This window comes from Salmo trutta, chromosome 33 (assembly GCF_901001165.1).
Source record: "Salmo trutta chromosome 33, fSalTru1.1, whole genome shotgun sequence".
NCBI classification, from domain to species: Eukaryota; Metazoa; Chordata; class Actinopteri; order Salmoniformes; family Salmonidae; genus Salmo; species Salmo trutta.
Genome location: NC_042989.1, coordinates 2,185,005 through 2,205,746, shown reverse-complemented (window position 1 = coordinate 2,205,746; position 20,742 = coordinate 2,185,005). Strand labels below are relative to the sequence as shown.

Genomic DNA, 20,742 nt, shown 5'->3' with positions numbered 1-20,742 from the left:
CCTCTTGTGAAGGAAGAAGTAATATGTGCCCTTCCCTCCCCTGGTAAGAGACTGATAGGTCAGCTATAATAGCTAGGCAATCACAGATTTGGCAAAGCGCAGCCAAGGAGCCATTAAGGATTAATACCTCCAAGCATTAAGAAAATAAAAAGCACAGATGTTTGGTGCCATTACCGCAGAACACCTTGGTCCATTTCCCCGTCTTTAGATTTAATAAGCTTTATAGTCCCCAAGGCGGCACATGAAAAAGTCTCACTTTACAGTTTGCCACTGTAGATGGCTGTAAATGGCTGTTTATGTTAGCACGGCATAAAATGTCTATACTAAAAACACCAGGACAAACAAAGACAAGACATCCTTTGAGGAGAAAAACAGTGACAATAAGCACTAAACTGTATGGATGAGGTTTGAGGCTTGAGGCTGGGGATGTCATAAAATGGTTCCCGTATCTAGGCCTATGTGAGGTAAGGATTGTCAACCAGATAGATATCTCACAGAACACATTTTAAGATTTACAGTGAGGGGAAAAAGTATTTGATCCCCTGCTGATTTTGTACGTTTGCCCACTGACAAAGAAATGATCAGTCTATAATTTTAATGGTAGGTTTATTTGAACAGTGAGAAACAGAATAACAACAACAAAAAATCCAGAAAAAACGCATGTCAAAAATGTTATAAATTGATTTGTATTTTAATGAGGGAAATAAGTATTTGACCCCCTCTCAATCAGAAAGATTTCTGGCTCCCAGGTGTCTTTTATACAGGTAACGAGCTAAGATTAGGAGCACACTCTTAAGGGAGTGCTCCTAATCTCAGCTTGTTACCAGTATAAAAGACATCTGTCCACAGAAGCAATCAATCAATCAGATTCCAAACTCTCCACCATGGCCAAGACCAAAGAGCTCTCCAAGGATGTCAGGGACAAGATTGTAGACCTACACAAGGCTGGAATGGGCTACAAGACCATCGCCAAGAAGCTTGGTGAGAAGGTGACAACAGTTGGTGCGATTATTCGCAAATGAAAGAAACCCTCGGCCTGGGGCTCCATGCAAGATCTCACCTCGTGGAGTTGCAATGATCATGACAATGGTGAGGAATCAGCCCAGAACTACACGGGAAGATCTTGTCAATGATCTCAAGGCAGCTGGGACCATAGTCACAATTGGAAAACAATGGTAACACACTACGCCGTGAAGGACTGAAATCCTGCAGCGCCCGCAAGGTCCCCCTGCTCAAGAAAGCACATATACATGCCCGTCTGAAGTTTGCCAATGATTCAGAGGACAACTGGGTGAAAGTGTTGTGGTCAGATGAGACCAAAATGGAGCTCTTTGGCATCAACTCAACTCGCCGTGTTTGGAGGAAGAGGAATGCTGCCTATGACCCCAAGAACACCATCCCCACCATCAAACATGGAGGTGGAAACATTATGCTTTGGGGGTGTTTTTCTGCTAAGGGGACAGGACAACTTCACCACATCAAAGGGACGATGGACGGGGCTATGTACCATCAAATCTTGGGTGAGAACCTCCTTCCCTCAGCCAGGGCATTGAAAATGGGTTGTGGATGGGTATTCCAGCATGACAATGACCCAAAACACACGGCCAAGGCAACAAAGGAGTGGCTCAAGAAGAAGCACATTAAGGTCCTGGAGTGGCCTAGCCAGTCTTCAGACCTTAATCCCATAGAAAATCTGTGGAGGGAGCTGAAGGTTCGAGTTGCCAAATGTCAGCCTCGAAACCTTAATGACTTGGAGAAGATCTGCAAAGAGGAGTGGGACAAAATCCCTCCTGAGATGTGTGCAAACCTGGTGGCCAACTACAAGAAACATCTGACCTCTGTGATTGCCAACAAGGGTTTTGCCACCAAGTACTAAATACTTATTTCCCTCATTAAAATGCAAATCAATTTATAACATTTTTGACATGCATTTTTCTGGATTATTTTGTTGTTATTCTGTCTCTCACTGTTCAAATAAACCTACCATTCAAATTATAGACTAGTAATTTCTTTGTCAGTGGACAAACGTACAAAATCAGCAGGGGATCAAATACTTTTTTCCCTCAATGTAGCATAATTATAGTTATAAACATTTAACCCTTTTCCTAACATTTATGGTAACCTTAAACATCTGGGACACCCATTAAACCAACTAGTTTCTTACACAACTGTCGACTCGTCCCATATCCTAGATCCTTTTAAACTGCAAATGAACCCAGGGGACCCAGATCCTCGGCAGTACCACAGCTAACTCTTTACATTTATGTCAATTACATTTAGCAGACACTTTATCCAGAGAGCGATGTAAAAAGTATTCACTACACTAAGCCATGTAGCAGTGTCAGCCCATCCAGTGTCACTCCATCCATATTTCATTGCTGTCTATTACTTGACGAAGCAGAAGACATGGAGAAACTAAAAAATGAGCAAGCCCATTGACGACAGAAGTCTGGCCATTCATTTGATGGGCCTGCTGTGGCTCATTGTAAGGGTATAAAAGGCCTTCATTCAAGTGCAGACTCTCCCATTAAGCTTTTTCAAGTGTACTTTCAAGTCCCCCAGGGCATTGGCCAAACTAGCAATTAGATTGTAAATGACATTGATATTACAGGAAGGGAGGGAGATCAATGATGGTTGAATTACAGGCTTTACTAATCTGTAAATTAACTGCCAATTTGGGGGAGAGAGGGCTGGATGAAATGCCTAAATGGGCTAATTTTCAACCAAACAGGTACTGACTAGGCTATAGAGTCATCAAGAAGTCCCTATTTAGAAATGAAAGGGTTCTTGTCAAGTGTTGATCAGTGTGTGTGTGTGTGTGTGTGTGTGTGTGTGTGTGTGTGTGTGTGTGTGTGTGTGTGTGTGTGTGTGTGTGTGTGTGTGTGTGTGTGTGTGTGTGTGTGTGTGTTGTGTGTGTGTGTGTGAGAGAGAGGGAGCAGTAGATACACAGAAAGAAAGAAAGAAAGAAAGAAAGAAAGAAAGAAAGAAAGAAAGAAAGAAAGAAAGAAAGAAAAAAAGAAAGAAAAGAAAGAAAGAAAGAAAGAAAGGAAGAGAGAAACGTAGAGAGAAAACGCAAGGGAAGTGATTTCTCTCCTGGCTCCTATTCCCATCAGAGTGTCCATGTCTGTGTTGTGTTGAAGTAATGAGGCCGAGTGGTGCACTGTGGACCAGTCTGAATCATTAACGTGAGTGATACTGGCAGACCTAGGAGACGCTGAGGCAATGCTGCTCTGCTCAGTGTGGGTGGCAGGTTAGAGGGAAGATTCAGCTCTTATGGGAGATGTACTGTACTGTTACTGTACTCAACACAGGAAGACAATGAGATATCACATGCCAAAGGGGATGTTTCCAAAGGGGATGTTAATGGTATAATGTACTGTACAGCATTTTATAGTGTTGGCAGTGGGAGCTCTATCTCCAGGAGTGATAAGTATAATATTTGTCTTGATCAGTTGTTGTCTAGTACTGTCATTTTGCTAGATAGGGCCATCTACTTTAAGTGCTGTCTGTCTTCCCAGTAGCGTACTTGGTGTGTGAACTGCTGACTGCTATTCATTTACAGATTATTGTTGACACGTCAAACAGGATTAAGGGGCAGGGCAATTTGTGACATGTTGTTTTAGTAGTCAGTGGCTGTATTGGAGGGGGAGTGGTTTCTCCTCTGCTAGGCAATCAGCAATTGGTACCGGGAGGTGTGCTCTTAGCAATAAGTATTAGAACTTCAGTCTCCGCTGTTTTCTCAGCGGCAGCTGTAAGCGCAAAACTATGACCGTCGCCGAAACAAAGACGTTTCTGCCGAGTTGTTTTGCCGAGTTGTTCAAGGAAGGAAGGAATGGAAGGCTCCAGAACATTCTCTCACTTTAGTATCTTACATAGTTATTTTCAGATGATCTCATTTTGCTCTTTTGCGTCTTTGGCAACTTTGTGTTTTCTATACCTGTTCGCTCCTCTCCCTGTAAGCTTTACAGACGCTCACAATCCCCTTGGCTGCAACCCTTCTAATTTAGTGTACTCTGAACGCACAACCCATGTGGAATTTCTGGTCTCTGGCAGCTTTTAGAACTGCCTATCTGCGGTGAAGAACTGCAAGTTCATCTCAGCTTATGCTGCCCTTCAGTCCCTTGACTTTTTGGCCCTGAAGGAGACATGGATCACCTCGGAGAACGCTGCTTCTCCAGCTGCTCTCTCTTCATCTGACTAAGTTTTCTCTCATAGTCCGAGAGCATCTGGCCGTCGCAGTGGTGCACACGGCTACTCATTTTTCCAAAGTGGAGATTTTCTATTTTCTCCCCCTCTCACCTGTCCATCTCCTCATTTGAATTCCATGCTGTCACTGTCACTTGCCAACTCAAGCTTAACATTGGTTTGATTTATTGCCCACCAGGTGTCCTTAGAGAGTTATTCAATGAGCTTGACACCTTAAAACCTGTTGGGGATAGGGGGCAGTATTTGCACGGCCGGATAAAAAACGTACCCGATTTAATCTGGTTACTACTCCTGCCCAGTAACTAGAATATGCATATAATTGTTTGATTTGGATAGAAAACACCCTAAAGTTTCTAAAACTGTTTGAATGGTGTCTGTGAGTATAACAGAACTCATTTGGCAGGCAGAAACCTGAGAAGATTCCAAACAGGAAGCGCTCTCACTGACCATTTCATGGCCTTCTTGATCATCTCTAACCAAAACAGGGGATCTCTGGCATGACGTGACATTTTCTAACACTCCCATAGGCTCTCAGAAGGCGCCAGAAAGCTGAATGGTGGCTTTGCAGGCCATGGCTGAAAAAAATTAGCGCATTTTGTAAGTGGTCGATCTGAGGACAATGAGACTGGAGGCGCATGCCCGAGCTGACACCATGTTTACTTTCTCTCTCTTTGAATGAAAACAACCACTCCCGGTTGGAATATTATCGCTTTTTTACGAGAAAAATGGCATAAAAATTGATTTTAAACAGCGGTTGACATGCTTCGAAGTACGGTAATGGAATATTTTGAATTTTTTTGTCGCGAAACACTTCGGGCGCGTCACCCTTATTTACCATTCGAATAGTGTCTTGAACGCACGAACAAAACGCCGCTATTTGGATATAACTATGGATTATTTGGGACCAAACCAACATTTGTTATTGAAGTAGAAGTCCTGGGAGTGCATTCTGACAAAGAACACCAAAGGTAATCAAACTTTTCTAATAGTAAATTGGAGTTTGGTGAGTACCACACTATGTGGGTGTCAAAATAGCTAGCCTGTGATGGCTGGGCTATCTACTCAGAATATTGCAAAATGTGCTTTCACCGAAAAGCTATTTTAAAATTGGACATAGCGAGTGCATAAAGGAGTTCTGTATCTATAATTCTTAAAATAATTGTTATGTTTTTTGTGAACGTTTATCGTGAGTAATTTAGTAAATTCACCGGAAGTGGGAATGCTAGTCACATGCTAGTCACATGCTAATGTAAAAAGCTGGTTTTTGATATAAATATGAACTTGATTGAACAAAACATGCATGTATTGTATAACATAATGTCCTAGAATTGTCATCTGATGAAGATCATCAAAGGTTAGTGCTGCATTTAGCTGTGGTTTGGGTTTATGTGACATTATATGCTAGCTTGAAAAATGGGTGTCTGATTATTTCTGGCTGGGTACTCTGCTGACATAATCTAATGTTTTGTTTTCGTTGTAAAGCCTTTTTGAAATCGGACAGTGTGGTTAGATTAACCTCTTACATCTAGACGTTCTGCTAGCGGAACACCTGCTCCAATATCCAATGATGGGCGTGGCGCGAAATACAAACTCCTCTAAAATCCGAAAACTTCCATTTTTCAACAATATGACTATTTTACACCATTTTAAAGACAAGACTCTCCTTTATCTAACCACACTGTCTGATTTCAAAAAGGCTTTACAGCGAAAGCAAAACATTAGATTATGTCAGCAGAGTACCCAGCCAGAAATAATCAGACACCCATTTTTCAAGCTAGCATATAATGTCACAAAAAACAAAACCACAGCTAAATGCAGCACTAACCTTTGATGATCTTCATCAGATGACAACCCTAGGACATTATGTTATACAATGCATGCATGTTTTGTTCAATCAAGTTCATATTTATATCAAAAACCAGCTTTTTTACATTAGCATGTGACGTTCAGAACTAGCATACCCCCCGCAAACTTCCGGTGAATTTACTAAATTACTCACGATAAACGTTCACAAAAAACATAAATTATTTTAAGAATTATAGATACAGAACTCCTCTATGCACTCGATATGTCCGATTTTAAAATAGGTTTTCGGTGAAAGCACATTTTGCAATATTCTCAGTAGATAGCCCGGCATCACAGGGCTAGCTATTTAGACACCCAGCACGTTTAGCCTTCACCAAACTCCGATTTACTATTAGAAAAGTTTGATTACCTTTGGTGTTCTTCGTCAGAATGCACTCCCAGGACTTATACTTCAATAACAAATGTTGGTTTGGTCCCAAATAATCCATAGTTATATCCAAACAGCGGCGTTTTGTTTGTGCGTTCAAGACACTATCCAAATGGTAAAGAAGGGTTACGAGCACGACGCATTTCGTGACAAAAAAAATTCTAAATATTCCATTACCGTACTTCGAAGCATGTCAACCGCTGTTTAAAAATGCGATAATATTCCGACCGGGAGTCGTTGTATCCGTTCAAAGACGATAGAATAAAAACATGGGGTCGTCTCGTGCACGAGCATGAGTCCCATTGTCCGCTGATAGACCACTTAGCAAAAGCGATCGTGTGTTTCAGCCAGGGCTTGGAATTACGTCATTCAGCTTTTTGCCGCCTTCTGAGAGCCCATGGGAGCCGTAGGAAGTGTCACGTAACAGCAGAGATCCCCTGTATTGGATAGAGATGATCAAGAAGGGGAAAAAATGGTCAGAGAGGGCGCTTCCTGTTTGGAATCTTCTCAGGTTTTGGCCTGCCAAATGAGTTCTGTTATACTCACAGACACCATTCAAACAGTTTTAGAAACTTTGGAGTGTTTTCTATCCAAAGCTAATAATTATATGCATATTCTAGTTTCTGGGCAGGAGTAATAATCAGATTAAATCGGGTACGTTTTTTATCCGTCCGTGAAAATACTGCTCCCTATCCATAACAGGTTAACGAGAGTCTTGTCTTTAAAATGCTGTAAAATAGTCATATGTTTGAGAAATTGAAGTAATAGCATTTCTAAGGTATTTGAATAACGCGCCACGGGATTCCACTGGCTGTTGAGAGGTTAATAAACACATTTCCTGACGATGGCTCACCGCTTTTCGAACTTGGCGACTTCAACTGCCCAACGCCGGCCTTCAATTAATTCCTTGTCTCTTTTGACCTCACCCTTTCCCAGTCCCCTACCACTCACAAGACAGGCAATACGCATGGCTTCATCTTTAATAGAGGCTGTTCGCCTATTAATCTCACTGCAACCCCCCTCCAGGTCTCTGATCACTACTTTGTTTCCTTTTCTGTATCCCTTTTCTCCAACCCTAGCCACTCAGCCCCTACCCAGATGGTCATGCACTGTTGCAATGTTCGCTCTCTATCTCCCACTACTCTCTCCCCTTCTATCCTATCATCTCTCCCTTCTGCTAAATCCTTTCTCCCTCCTGTCTCCTGATTCTACCTAATCGACCCTACTCTCCACCCTTTCTGCATCCTATGACTCGCACTGTCCACTTTCCTCCCAAAACAGGTCTGTGGGCAGCTAGGCGAAAATGGAGGAAAACTAAACTTCCGGAGGACCTATCATCCATTCACCCCTGTTCTCTACCTTCCATTCCCCCGTATCCACTGCAAAAAACACTTTCTATCACATGAAATGCCAAGCTTCTGCCTCTAACGCAGGAAACTCTTTTCCACCTTCTACTCCCTCCTTTGTCATCCGCATTGAAAAGGAGATTGATGACATCCGCTCCTCATTCTCTCAGCCTATTGAGTCCACTGGTCCCACTCACACAGAACTACCCTACGCCTTGGCCTCTTTCTCCCCACTCTCTCCAGATGGAATCCTGCAACTAGTGAGGGAGGTCTGGCCGCCGGACAACCTGCCCACTCGACCACTTCCCCTACTCCCTTCTCCAGACCATCTCTGGAGACATTCTCCCATTCCCCACTTCCCTCATCAAATGATCCTTGTCCACTAGATGCGTCCCTGCTGACGTCAAAATAGACTTGAAAAACACTTGAGCGTGCTGTCTCTGACCAACTCTCTCACTATCTCTCTCAGAACGATCTTCTTGACCCTAACCATTCAGGCTTTATGATGTGTCACTCCACCGAGACTGCTCTTCTCTGTGTCACGGAGACTCTCCGCATTGCCAAAGCTGACTCTCTCTCTCATCTGTTCTCATCCTCCTAGATCTATCTGCTGCCTTCACCACTGTGAACCATCAGATCCTCCTCTCCACCCTCTCAGGGCTGGGCATCTCAGGCACTGCCCACTCTTGGATTGCATCCTACCTGGCAGGCCACTCCAACCAGGTGGCCTGGAGAGGATGTGTGTCTGCACCACATACTCTCACTACTGGTGTCCCCCAGGGATCGGTTCTAGGCTCTCACCTCTTCTCTCTATACAAACATATATTCTCTGCAAACATCAAAGCAGTGCTTGCTCCTGCAGGTTCATTCTCTACAACATCCGTAGAGTATGACCCTACCTCACACAGGAAGCGGCGCAGGTCTTAATCCAGGCGCTTGTCATTTCCCGTCTGGACTACTGCAACTCACTGTTGGCTGAGCACCTCACTTGTGCCATCAAACCCCTGCAATTTATCCAGAATGCTGCAACCCGCAGGTGTTCAAAGAGTATCTTAAATAATCCTACAGCACACCCCCCTCACATCACCTCCTCACCCTGAAAAAAAAAATACTTTTGTGAAGTTTACATTTTTTTCTCCCTTACTAGTTCAGACTTGCTGGTAGCTCCTTTATTGAGGAAAAATGTACATACTATGACTGTGAAATGTGGTTGTTCCACCTAGCTATTTTAAGATTGATGCACTAACTGTAAGTCGCAATGGATAAGAGTGTCTGTTAAATGACTCAAATGTAATGTAAAGTGTAAGATACATTTGTACCAGTAGTTGCAGCTTCAGTGAGAGCTACATTTCTACCAGAAGTTGCAGGTTCATTAGCTCGAGTCTTGCATCAGTCCACTATTGTCATAGTCATACTGATACCTGTCAAAAAATGTAATATCAGAGCTGAACCTTAGTAAATAAGGCAGAGGGAGGGAGGGAAATTAAGAGTACTCTGACAGGGATAAGGCCGGCTCTTCCAACCTTTAAATAAAGCAACTGTTGAGGCGTCCTGAGAAGAGATCGCTCCATTTATATGCAGACCCATTGCAAACCCAGAGAGCCTGAAGTCAGTCCAATTCCATGTCCATCTTTATTCATTCACTAAACAGCCAGAGTATTTGGCAGGGTTAAAACAGCAACCCACTCCAGAGAACAGCTTATGGTCTAACACTTCCTTAGATGAAAGTGAAGAAGTCTGAGGTCCTTTTCACATTATGGCCGAACACAGGACCAACTGGAAATGTCAAAGATGTCTGAAAACTCTTGGCAGATAATGAAAGTTGACTAGTCAATGCCTATGTATTATTAAAAACCAAGAGTTCTGACATATTGCATTCATCAAGATGTTCCTCCACGAGATACTGGAGATATATAACATTTCCAATGTGTCTCTCGTTTCCTTTCCTTAGCAATGCAAACAGAAGGCAGCCAAAAGGCCTTCATAGTGTGGTAACTGTAAACATATGCTTGTAGTATAATGACAACTACGCACTTAAAAGCTTCAAGTAGACGAGGGAGGAACAGTAGAGGAGAGAAGAGAAGGAGTAGTAGGAGTGTGGGCACTGAATGCCAGGGTGGTGTGGTCTCTGGGAAGGAGTTTAGAGGCAGATGGTGTCCAGTGAGGTTAGAGTACATTTACAACTTATTGGATTCATGAGTTAAACCATGCATGTAAAAGATAATAGGTTTTTCACTTCCGAAAACTGGAAGTGAAACTCAACTTGTGTATGCAAAGGTAACAGGCAAATAGCATAGGCCTACACCATGCATGCAAAAGTAACAGGTAGGTCACAGCACAGGTTAAACCATGCAGGTGTAGTGAGAGAGGGCTTCCGTACCTCCTGGGAAGTGTTCGTTGATGGACCAGTTGTCCACCTGGAGGGTGGCGTTGCCCCCATTCCTGGTGAACCGCACCACATGGTACTTCCCGTCATTCACAGGGGTGCTGCTCTCTCTCACACTGATGTCCATCGTGCCGATGTTAAACGTCACACCGATCTTCCCTTGTTCCTAGAAGAAGACACAAACAAAGGAATTCATTTTGTGATTTTTTTAAAATTTTAGAACAAATTTTTAGGCGATTCATTTGTTTTGACAAATTACTATTTCAGATATAGTTATCTTGCTTTGTTCTAAATTCTCTGAACGTGTTGCTTAAAAAATAGGTTAACTGAATGAATAAATCATAGAAATGTCTTGCTTTATTGCTTAGTCTGTGGAACGTTGGAAAATAAGGAATTCAAGGTTTAATTCTCTTTCTATATTTTTGTTCTATTTGCTCAGTCCCTAATAAATAATACATTATATTAACCTTAATGGCCCCTTCTGCTGGATAACACACACACACACACACACACACACACACATTTGTAAAAATCAATGGTGTTAAACAAACCAGAGAGATAAACTAGATTAATGAGCAGTGAAGGCTCACACAGTCACATAGTGGAAGAGAACAGACTTGACAGGTCAGGTGACTAATTCCACCTCCTCACTTTTTTCCACAGGAAGCTAGCTGTGTTGTGTTACAGCTTTAAAATGGGATTTTGTGTCACAGGCCTACACACAACACCCCATAATGTCAAAGTGGAATTATGTTTTTAAACCCCTTTGTTATGGCAAGCCTAAATAAGTTCAGGAGTAAAAATGTGCTAAACAAGTCACATAATAAGTTGCATCAACTCACTCTGTGTGCAATAATAGTGTTAAACATGATTTTTCATCTCTGTACCCATCACACACAATTAGCAGTGTGGTTCCTCAGTTGAGCAATGAATTTCAAACACAGATTCAACCACAAAGACCAGGGAGGTTTTGCAAATAAGTGCACCTATTGTCCTGTGTGGCACTTGCATTGCCAGGGTTGTGGGTTCCATTCCCATGGGGGACCAGTACAAACAAATAAGAAAATGCATGAACTCACTACTGTAAGTTGTTCTGGATAAGAATGTCCGCTAAATGACAAAAAATTTAAATAATATTGGTAGACAGGTACAAAAAAAGCAGACATTAAATGTGCCTTGAAGCATGGTGAAGTTATTAATTACACTTTGGATGGTGTATCAATACACCTGGTCATTACAAAGAAACAGGTGTCCTTCCTCTCAGTTGCCGGATAGGAAGAAAACCGCTCAGGGATTTCACCATGAGGAAAATGGTGACTTTAAAACAGTTACAGAGTTTAATGACTGTGATAGGATGATCAACAACATTGTAGTTACTCCACAATACTAACTTAAATGACAGAGTGAAATAAGGAAGCCTATACAGAATAAAAATATTCCAAAACATGCATCCTGTTTACAATAAGGCACTTTGGTAAAACTGCAAAAGAATTGGCAAAGAAATGTCCTGAATACAAAGTGTTAAGTTTGGGGCAAATCCACACAAATCCATACTAATTCTATGACATACCCTTCCCATCTAGACAAACTGAAATAAACTGATCCACACCTAACGTTGCAAAAGTTCAGTAGCTTTCTCTAAATTCCCCAGTTTTCCAGAAATCCTGGATTCTGGATTTCCTGTTTATTCACCCGTTTCCAGGAATTATCCAACTGGGATTTCTAGAAAACTGGGAAATTTAGAGAAAGTTAACATAATTTGCAACGTAAAGTTTTAGAACATTAAGAAATATGCTATGTAGAACAAATATGCCTCTCTGACATGGAGAATTAAGATTTAGGGAACAGGGAACAGAATCGAAAACAGGAAGTGATCTCTAGTGTTCTAGAACCATTATTTTAAAGCCATGGGAACCGGTTAATAACGTTAATTTACGTTCCAAGCATTATTTAAAGTCCCACAAAAAAAACATCATAGCGCCTATGCAAAGCAATCACTCTGTCACTCAGAAACTTCTCTTCCAGTGTCTGCCTGCCAGCATGTTTTCAAGGCTAGTTAATCACATTTCACATTGGATTTATTAACTACAAAAAGGTAAGACGTGTTTTGAATTCTGGTGCTGCATCACAGAGACGCTTGTTAGCAAACTCTGGTCCAGGGCATGGAACCAACTCTCAGATGTTCAAAGGTCCTCTATATTAGCCGCTCCCCCGCAGGTACACTATACAGTTGAAGTCGGAAGTTTACATACACCTTAGCCAAATACATTTAAACTCAGTTATTCACAATTCCTGACATTTAAGCCTAGTAAAAATTCCCTTTCTTAGGTCAGTTAGGATCACCACTTTATTTTAAGAATGTGAACTGTCAGAATAATAGTAGAGAGAATGATTTATTTATCACATTCCCAGTGGGTCAGAAGTATACATACACTCAAATAGTATTTGGTAGCATTGCCTTTAAATTGTTTAACTTGGGTCAAACATTTTGGGTAGCCTTCCACAACCTTCCCAAAACCTTCCCACAATAAGTTGGGTGAATTTTGGCCTAGTGGCCTGCTGTAACTGAGTCAGGTTTGTAGGCCTTCTTGCTCGCACACACTTTTTCAGTTCTGCCCATATATAGGATTGAAGTCAGGGCTTTGTGATGGCCACTCCAATACCTTGACTTTGTTGTCCTTAAGCCATTTTGCCACAACTTTGGAAGTATGCTTGGGGTCATTGTCTATTTGGAAGACCCATTTGCGACCAAACTTTAACTTCCTGACTGATGTCTTGAGATGTTGCTTCAATATATCCACATAATTTTCCATCCTCATGATGCCATCTATTCTGTGAAGTGCACCAGTCTATCCTGCAGCAAAGCACCCCCACAACATGATGCTGCCACTCCCGTGCTTCATGGTTGGGATGGTGTTCTTCGGCTTGCAAGCCTCCCCCTTTTTCCTCCAAACATAACGATGGTCATTATGGCTGAACAGTTCTATTTTTGTTTCATCAGACCAGAGGACATTTCTCCAAAAAGTATGATCTTTGTCCCCATGTGCAGTTTCAAACCGTAGTCTGGCTTTTTCTATGGCGGTTTTGGAGCAGTGGCTTCTTCCTTGCTGAGCGACCTTTCAGGTTATGTCGATATAGGACTCAAATTAGTGTGGAAGTGTGGATATAGATACTTTTGTGCCTGTTTCCTCCAGCATCTTCACAAGGTCCTTTGCTGTTGTTCTGGGATGGATTTGCACTTTTCGCACCAAAGTACGTTCATCTCTAGGAGACAGAACGCGTCTCCTTCCTGAACGGTATGACGGCTGTGTGGTCCCATGGTGTTTATACTTGCGTACTATTGTTTGTACAGATGAACGTGGTACCTTCAGGCATTTGGAATTGCTCCCAAGGATGAACCAGACTTGTGGAGGTGTACAATTTTTTTGCTGAGGTCTTGGCTGTTTTCTTTTGATTTCCCAATGATGTCAAGCAAAGAGGCACTGAGTTTGAAGGTAGGCCTTAAAATACATCCACAGGTACACCTCCAATTGACTCAAATCATGTCAATTAGCCTATCAGAAGCTTCTAAAGCCATAACCTCATTTTCTGGATTTTTCCAAGCTTTTTAAAGGCACAGTCAACTTAGTGTTTGTAAACTTCTGACCCACTCGAAATGTGATACAGTGAATTAGAAGTGAAATAATCTGTCTGTAAACAATTGTTGGAAAAATTACTTGTGTCATGCACAAAGTAGATATCCTAACCGACTTGCCAAAACCATAGTTTGTTAACAAGAAATTTGTTGAGTGTTTGAAAAACACATTTTAATGACTCCAACATAAGTGTATGTAAACTTCCGACTTCAACTGTATTTACAGTACTAAATCCATGTGTATGTATAGTGCGTATGTTATCGTATGTGTGTGTGTGTGTGTATGCATGTGTCTGTGCCAATGTTTGTGTTGCTTCACAGTCCCCGCTGTTCCATAAGGTGTTTTTTTAATCTGTTTTTTAGAGTTTCGTGTAGTGAAGGCTCTATGTAGTACTGTGTGCCTCCCATAGTCTGTTCTGGACTTTGAGACTTTGAAGAGACCTCTTGTGGCATGTCTTGTGGGGTTTGCATGGGTGTCCGAGCTGTGTGCCAGTAGTTTAGACAGACAGCTCGGTGCATTCAACATGTCAATACCTCTCATAAATAAAAGTAGTGATGAAGTCAATCTCTCCTCGATTTTCAGCCAGGAGAGATTGACATGCATATTATTAATATTAGCTCTCTGTGTACATCCAAGGGCCAGCTGTGCTGCCCTGTACTGAGTCAATTGCATTTTTTCTAAGTCCTTTTTTGTGGCACCTGACCACACGACTGGTAGGACCTGACTTGTTGATAGTGTTGTTAAGAAGGCAGAGCATCGCTTTATTAAAGACAGACTTCTCCCCATCTTAGCTATTACCGCATCAATATGTTTTGACCATGACAATTTACAATCTAGTGTTACTCCAAGCAGTTTAGTCATCTCAACTTGCTCAATTTCCACATTATTACAAGATTTAGTTGAGGTTTAGGGTTTAGTTAGTGTTTTGTTCAAAATACAATGCTTTTAGTTTTAGAGATATTTAGGGCTAATTTATGCCTTGCCACCCACTCTGAAACTAACTGCGGGTCTTTGTTGAGTGTTGCAGTCATTTCAGTCGCTGTAGTTGCTGACGTTTATAGTGTTGAGTCATCCGCATACATAGAAACTCTGGCTTTACTCAAAGTCAGTGTCATGTCGTTAGTAAAACATTTAAAAAGCAAGGGGCCTAAGCAGCTACCCTGGGGAATTCCTGATTCTAAATGGATTATATTTGATAGGATTCCATTAAAGAACACTCTCTGTGTTCTGTTAGTTAATAAGTAACTCTTTATCCACATTATATCAGGGGGTGTAAAGCCATAACACATACGTTTTTCCAGCAGCAGACTATGGTCAATAATGTCAAAAGCTGCACTGAAGTCTAAGACAGCCCCCACAATCATTTTAGCATCAATTTCTCTCAGCCAATCATCAGTCATTTGTGTAAGTGCTGTGCTTGTTGTGTGTCATTCCTTATAAGCATGCTGAAATGATGTTGTCAATTTGTTTACTGTAAAATAGCATTGTATCTGGTCAAACACAATTTTTTTCCAGAAGTTTACTAAGGGTTGGTAACAGGCTGATTGGACGGCTATTTGAGCCAGTAAAAGGGGCTTTACTATTCTTGGGTAGCGGAATGACACTAGCTTCCCTCCAGGCCTGAGGGCACACGCTCTCTAGTAGGCTTAAATTGAAGATGTGGCAAATAGGAGTGGCAATATTGTCTGCTATTATCCTCATTAATTTTCCAGCTAGATTGTCAGACCCTGGTGGCTTGTCATTGTTGATAGATAATAATACTTTTTCACCTCTCCCACACTGACTTTACGGAATTCAAAAGTACAATTCTTGTCTTTCATAATTTGGTCCGAAATACTTGGATGTGTAGTGTCAGCATTTGTTGCTGGAATGTCATCCCGAAGTTTGCTTATCTTGCCAATTAAAAAGTCATTAAAGTAGTTTGCAATATCAGTGGGCTTTGTGACGAATGAGCCATCTGATTCAATAAATGAAGGAGCCGAGTTGGCTTTTCTTCCCAAAATGTCATTTAAGGTGGCCCAAAGCTTTTTTACTATCATTCTTTATATAAATTATCTTTGTTTCATAGTGTAGTTTATTTTTAATTTTATTTAGTTTAGTCACATGATTTCTTAATTTGCAATATGTTTGCCAATCAGTTGGGCTGCCAGACTTAATTGCCATAACTGTCACGTCCTGACCAGCAGGTGGAGTAGGTGTATAAGTGTTAGTCAGGGCGTGGCAGCAGAAGTTGGGTTTTCTTTGTTCTGTCTAGGTTGGGTGTTTCTATGTAGAGGTAATTGGGGTGGACTTCCAATTGAAGGCAGCTGTGTGGTGTTGCCTTTGATTGGAAGTCCTATATTAGTTGGGTGTGTTTGTCTGTGTGTTTGTCGGGAATTGTGTTGTTTTGCACTGCGTTTGTTAGCCTGCAGACTGTTGCTGCTGTTGTCACCGTTATTGTTTCTTTCAAGTGGATGCTCTACTCTTTTTTTTGGTAAATAAAAACCATGAGTATTCACACTTCTGCTGCGCCTTGGTCCATTCATGAAGACAGCTGTGACAATAACTTTTGCCTCATCCCTCTCAACCATACCATTTTTTAATTCCTCATCAATCCAAGGGGATTTAACAGTTTTTACAGTAATTTTCTTAATGGGTACATGCTTATTAGCAACTGGAATAAGTAGTTTCATAAATGTGTCAAGTGCAGCGTCTGGTTGCTCATCATTACACACCACAGACAAGCAAATATTCTTTGCATCAACATATGAATCAATACAAAACTTATTGTATGACCTCTTATACACTATATTAGGCCCAGCCTTTGAAATGGGTTTCCATGGCCGAACAGCCAAACACAAGCCTAAGATCACATTGCGCAATGCCAAGCGTCGGCTGGAGTGGTGTAAAGCTTGCCGCCATTGGACTCTGGAGCGGTGGAAACGCATTCTTTGGACGGATGAATCGGGATTTGGCAGGTGCCAGGAGGACCCTATCTGCCTCAATACATAGCGCCAACTGTAAAGTTTGGTGGAGGAGGAATAATGGTCTGGGGCTGTTTTTAATGGTTCGGTCTAGGCCCCTTTGTTCCAGTGAAGGGAAATATTAACGCTACAGAATAAAATGACATTCTAGACGATTCTGTGCTTCCAACTTTGTGGTAACAGTTTGGGGAAGGCCCTTTCCTGTTTCAGCATGACAATGCCCATGTGCACAAAGTAAGGTCCATACAGAACTGGTTTGTTGAGAATGGTGTGGACTGGCCTGCACAGCGCCCTGACCTCAACCCCATCAAACACCTTTGAGATGAATTGGAACGCCGACTGCGAGCCAGGCCTAATCACCAAATATCAGTGCCCGACCTCACTAATGCTCCTGTGGCAGAATGGAAGCAAGTCCCCACAGCAATGTTCCAACATGTAGTGGGAAGCCTTCCCAGAAGAGTGGAGGCTGTTATAGCAGCAAAGGGGGGACCAACTCCATATTAATGCCCATGACTTTAAAATTAGATGTTTGACAAGCAGGTGTCCACATACTTTTGGTCATGTAGCGTATCTAGCAGTGGGGACTGCTGATGGGAGTATGGCTCATAATAATGGCTGGAACAGAGCAAATCGAATGCAATCTAACACATGGAAACCATGAAACGATATAAACCAGTATTCCAACATCCGGCAGCGACAGAGATGTCGGGAATACGACTTTCCAGAAGTGGATCCTCTGCTTGGTCCACCACCCAGGACAATGGATCGGATCCCAGCAGGCGACCCAAAACAATGGCGCCGCAGAAGGAACAGACGGAGCGGTCTTCTGGTCAGGTTCTGTAGATGGGCACATCACCCACCGTTCCTGAGTATACTACTAGCCAATGTCCAGTCACTTGACAACAGGGTAGATGAAATCTGAACAAGGGTTGCCTTCCAGAGAGACATCAGAGATTGTAACATTCTCTGTTTCACGGAAACATGGCTCATTCGGGATATGTTTCAGAGTCGGTACAGCCACCTGGTTTCTTCATGCACCACGCTGACAGAAACAAACATCTCTCTGGTAAGAAGAAGGGCGGGGGTGTATGCCTTATGATTAACGAGTTGTGATCATAACAACATACAGGAACTCAAGTCCTTTTGTTCACCTGACCTAGAATTCCAGAACAATCAAATGCCGACCGCATTATCTACCAAGAGAATTCTCTTTGATTATAATCAGTCTTGTACATCCCCCCCAAGCAGAAACCTCGACGGCCCAATGAAGATTGGACTCTATGTAAACTGGAAACCACATATCCTGAGGCTGCATTTATTGTGGCTGGGGATTTTAACAAGGCTAATCTGAAAACAAGGCTCCCTAAATTTGATCAGCATATCGAATGCGTGACCCGGGCTGGAAAAATTCTGGATCATTGTTACTCTAACTTCCGCAACGCATACAAGGCCTTCCTCCGCCCTCCTTTCGGCAAATCTGACCGCGATTCCATTTTGTTGCTCCCAGCCTATAGACAGAAACTAAAACAGGAAACGCCCTTGGTCAGGTCTGTTCAACGCTGGTCCGACCAATCTGATTCCATGCTTCAAGATCGCTTCGATCACATGGACTAAGATATGTTCCGGATAGCATCGAACAACAACATTGATGTATACGCTGATTCGGTGAGCAAGTTTATTAGCAAGTGCATCGGTGATGTTGTACCGATGGCGACAATTAAAACCTTCCCCAACCAGAAACCATGGATTGAAGGCAGCATTCGCGCAAAACTAAAAGCGCGAACCACTGCTTTTAATCAGGGCAAGGCGACCGGAAAAATGACCAAATACAAACGGTGTAGCTATTCCCTCCGCAAGGCAATCAAACAAGTCAGTATAGAGACAAAGTAGAGTCGCAATTCAACGGCTCAGACACGAGAGGTATGTGGCAGGGTCTAAAGTCAATCACGGACTACAAAAAGAAAACCAGCCCCGTCGAGGACACCGATGTCTTGCTCCCAGACAAACCAAACAACTTCTTTGCTCACTTTGAGGACAATACAGTGCCACCAACACGGCCCGCTAACAAAACCTGCGGACTCTCCTTCACCGTAGCCAAGGTGAGTAAAACATTTAAACGTGTTAACCCTCGCAAGGCTGCCGGCCCAGACGGCGTCCCTAGCCAAGTCCTCAGAGCATGCGCAGACCAGCTATCTGGTGTGTTTATGAACATATTCAATCAATCCCTATCCCAGTCTGCTGTTCCCACATGCTTCAAGAGGGCCACCATTGTTCATGTTCCCAAGAAAGCTAAGGTAACTGAGCTAAATGACTATCGCCCCGCAGCACTCACTTCTGTCATCATGAAGTGCTTTGAGAGAATAGTCAAGAATCATATCACCTCCACCCTACCTGACACCCTAGATCCACTCCAATTTGCTTACCGCTCCAATAGGTCCACAGACGAATGCAATCGCAATCACACTGCACACTGCCCTAACCCATCTGCACAAGAGGAATACCTATGTAAGAATGCTGTTCATCTACTACAGCTCAGCATTTAACACCATAGTACCCTCCAAACTCATCATTAAGCTCGAGACCCTGGGTCTCGACCCCGCCCTGTGCAACTGGGTCCTGGACTTTCTGATGGGTCACCCCCAGGTGGTGAGGGTAGGAAACAACATCTCCACCCCGCTGATCCTCAACACTGGGACCCCACAGGGGTGCGTTCTCAGTCCTCTCCTGTACTCCCTGTTCACCCACGACTGCATGGCCATGCACGCCTCCAACTTAAGCATCAAGTTTGCAGACGACACTACAGTGGTAGGCTTGATTACCAACAACGACGAGACGGCCTACAGGGAGGAAGTGAGGGCCCTCGGAGTGTGGTGTCAGGAAAATAACCTCACACTCAACGTCAAAAAAACAAAGGAGATGATCGTGGACTTTAGGAAACAGCAGAGAGAGCACCCCTCTATCCACATCGACGGGACAGAAGTGGAGAAGGTGGAAAGTTTTAAGTACCTCGGCGTACACATCACGGACAATCTGAAATGGTCCACCCATAAAGACAGCGTGGTGAAGAAGGCGCAACAGCGCCTCTTCAACCTCAGGAGGCTGAAGAAATTTGGCTTGTCACCGAAAACACTCACAAACTTTTACAGATGCACAATCGAGAGCATCCTGTCGGGCTGTATCACCGCCTGGTACGGCAACTGCTCCGCCCACAACCGCAAGGCTCTCCAGAGGGTAGTGAGGTCTGCACAACGCAACACCGGGGGAAAACTACCTGCACTCCAGGACACCTACACCACCCGATGTCACAGGAGGCCAAAAAGATCATCAAGGACAACAACCACCCGAGCCACTGCCTGTTCAACCCGCTATCATCCAGAAGGCGAGGTCAGTACAGGTGCATCAAAGCTGGGACCGAGAGACTGAAAAATAGCTTCTATCTCAAGGCCATCAGACTGTTAAACAGCCATCACTAACATTGAGTGGCTGCTGCCAACATACTATCTCAAATCTCTAGCCATTTTAATAATTCAAATTGGATGTAATAAATGTATCACAAGTCACTTCAAACAATGCCACTTTATATAATGTTTATATACCCTACATAACTCATCTCATATGTATATACTGTTCTCTATACCATCTACTGCATCTTGCCTATGCCGTTCGGCCATCGCTCATCCATATATTTATATGTACATATTCTTATTAATTCCTTTACACTTGTGTGTATAAGGAAATTGTTGTGAAATTGTGACTTGTTAGATATTACTGCATGGTCGGAACTAGAAGCACAAGCATTTCGCTACACTCGCATTAATATCTGCTAACCATGTGTATGTGACCAATAAAATTTGATTTGATTTGATTTTTTTGTTCAAACCGGTTAAGAACTTTATTATGCTGGTGGGAACAGTGGGACAGAATGATAGTGGTTCTGTTCAGACCGAAACGATTGAAAAAATCGTTTTGGTTC

General features: G+C 42.7%; 1 protein-coding gene across 16 annotated transcripts in view; it reads right to left on the bottom strand.

Moving 5' to 3' along the window:
- Positions 1-20,742, bottom strand: part of nrxn3a (neurexin 3a) — a 437,173-nt gene that overhangs the window by 79,857 nt on the left and 336,574 nt on the right. For all 16 annotated transcript variants that reach the window (XM_029729379.1, XM_029729385.1, XM_029729374.1 and 13 more), the window contains one exon: positions 10,166-10,337. In XM_029729379.1, coding sequence (XP_029585239.1) covers positions 10,166-10,337 — 172 coding nt within the window. The remainder of the gene's footprint in view (positions 1-10,165; positions 10,338-20,742) is intronic.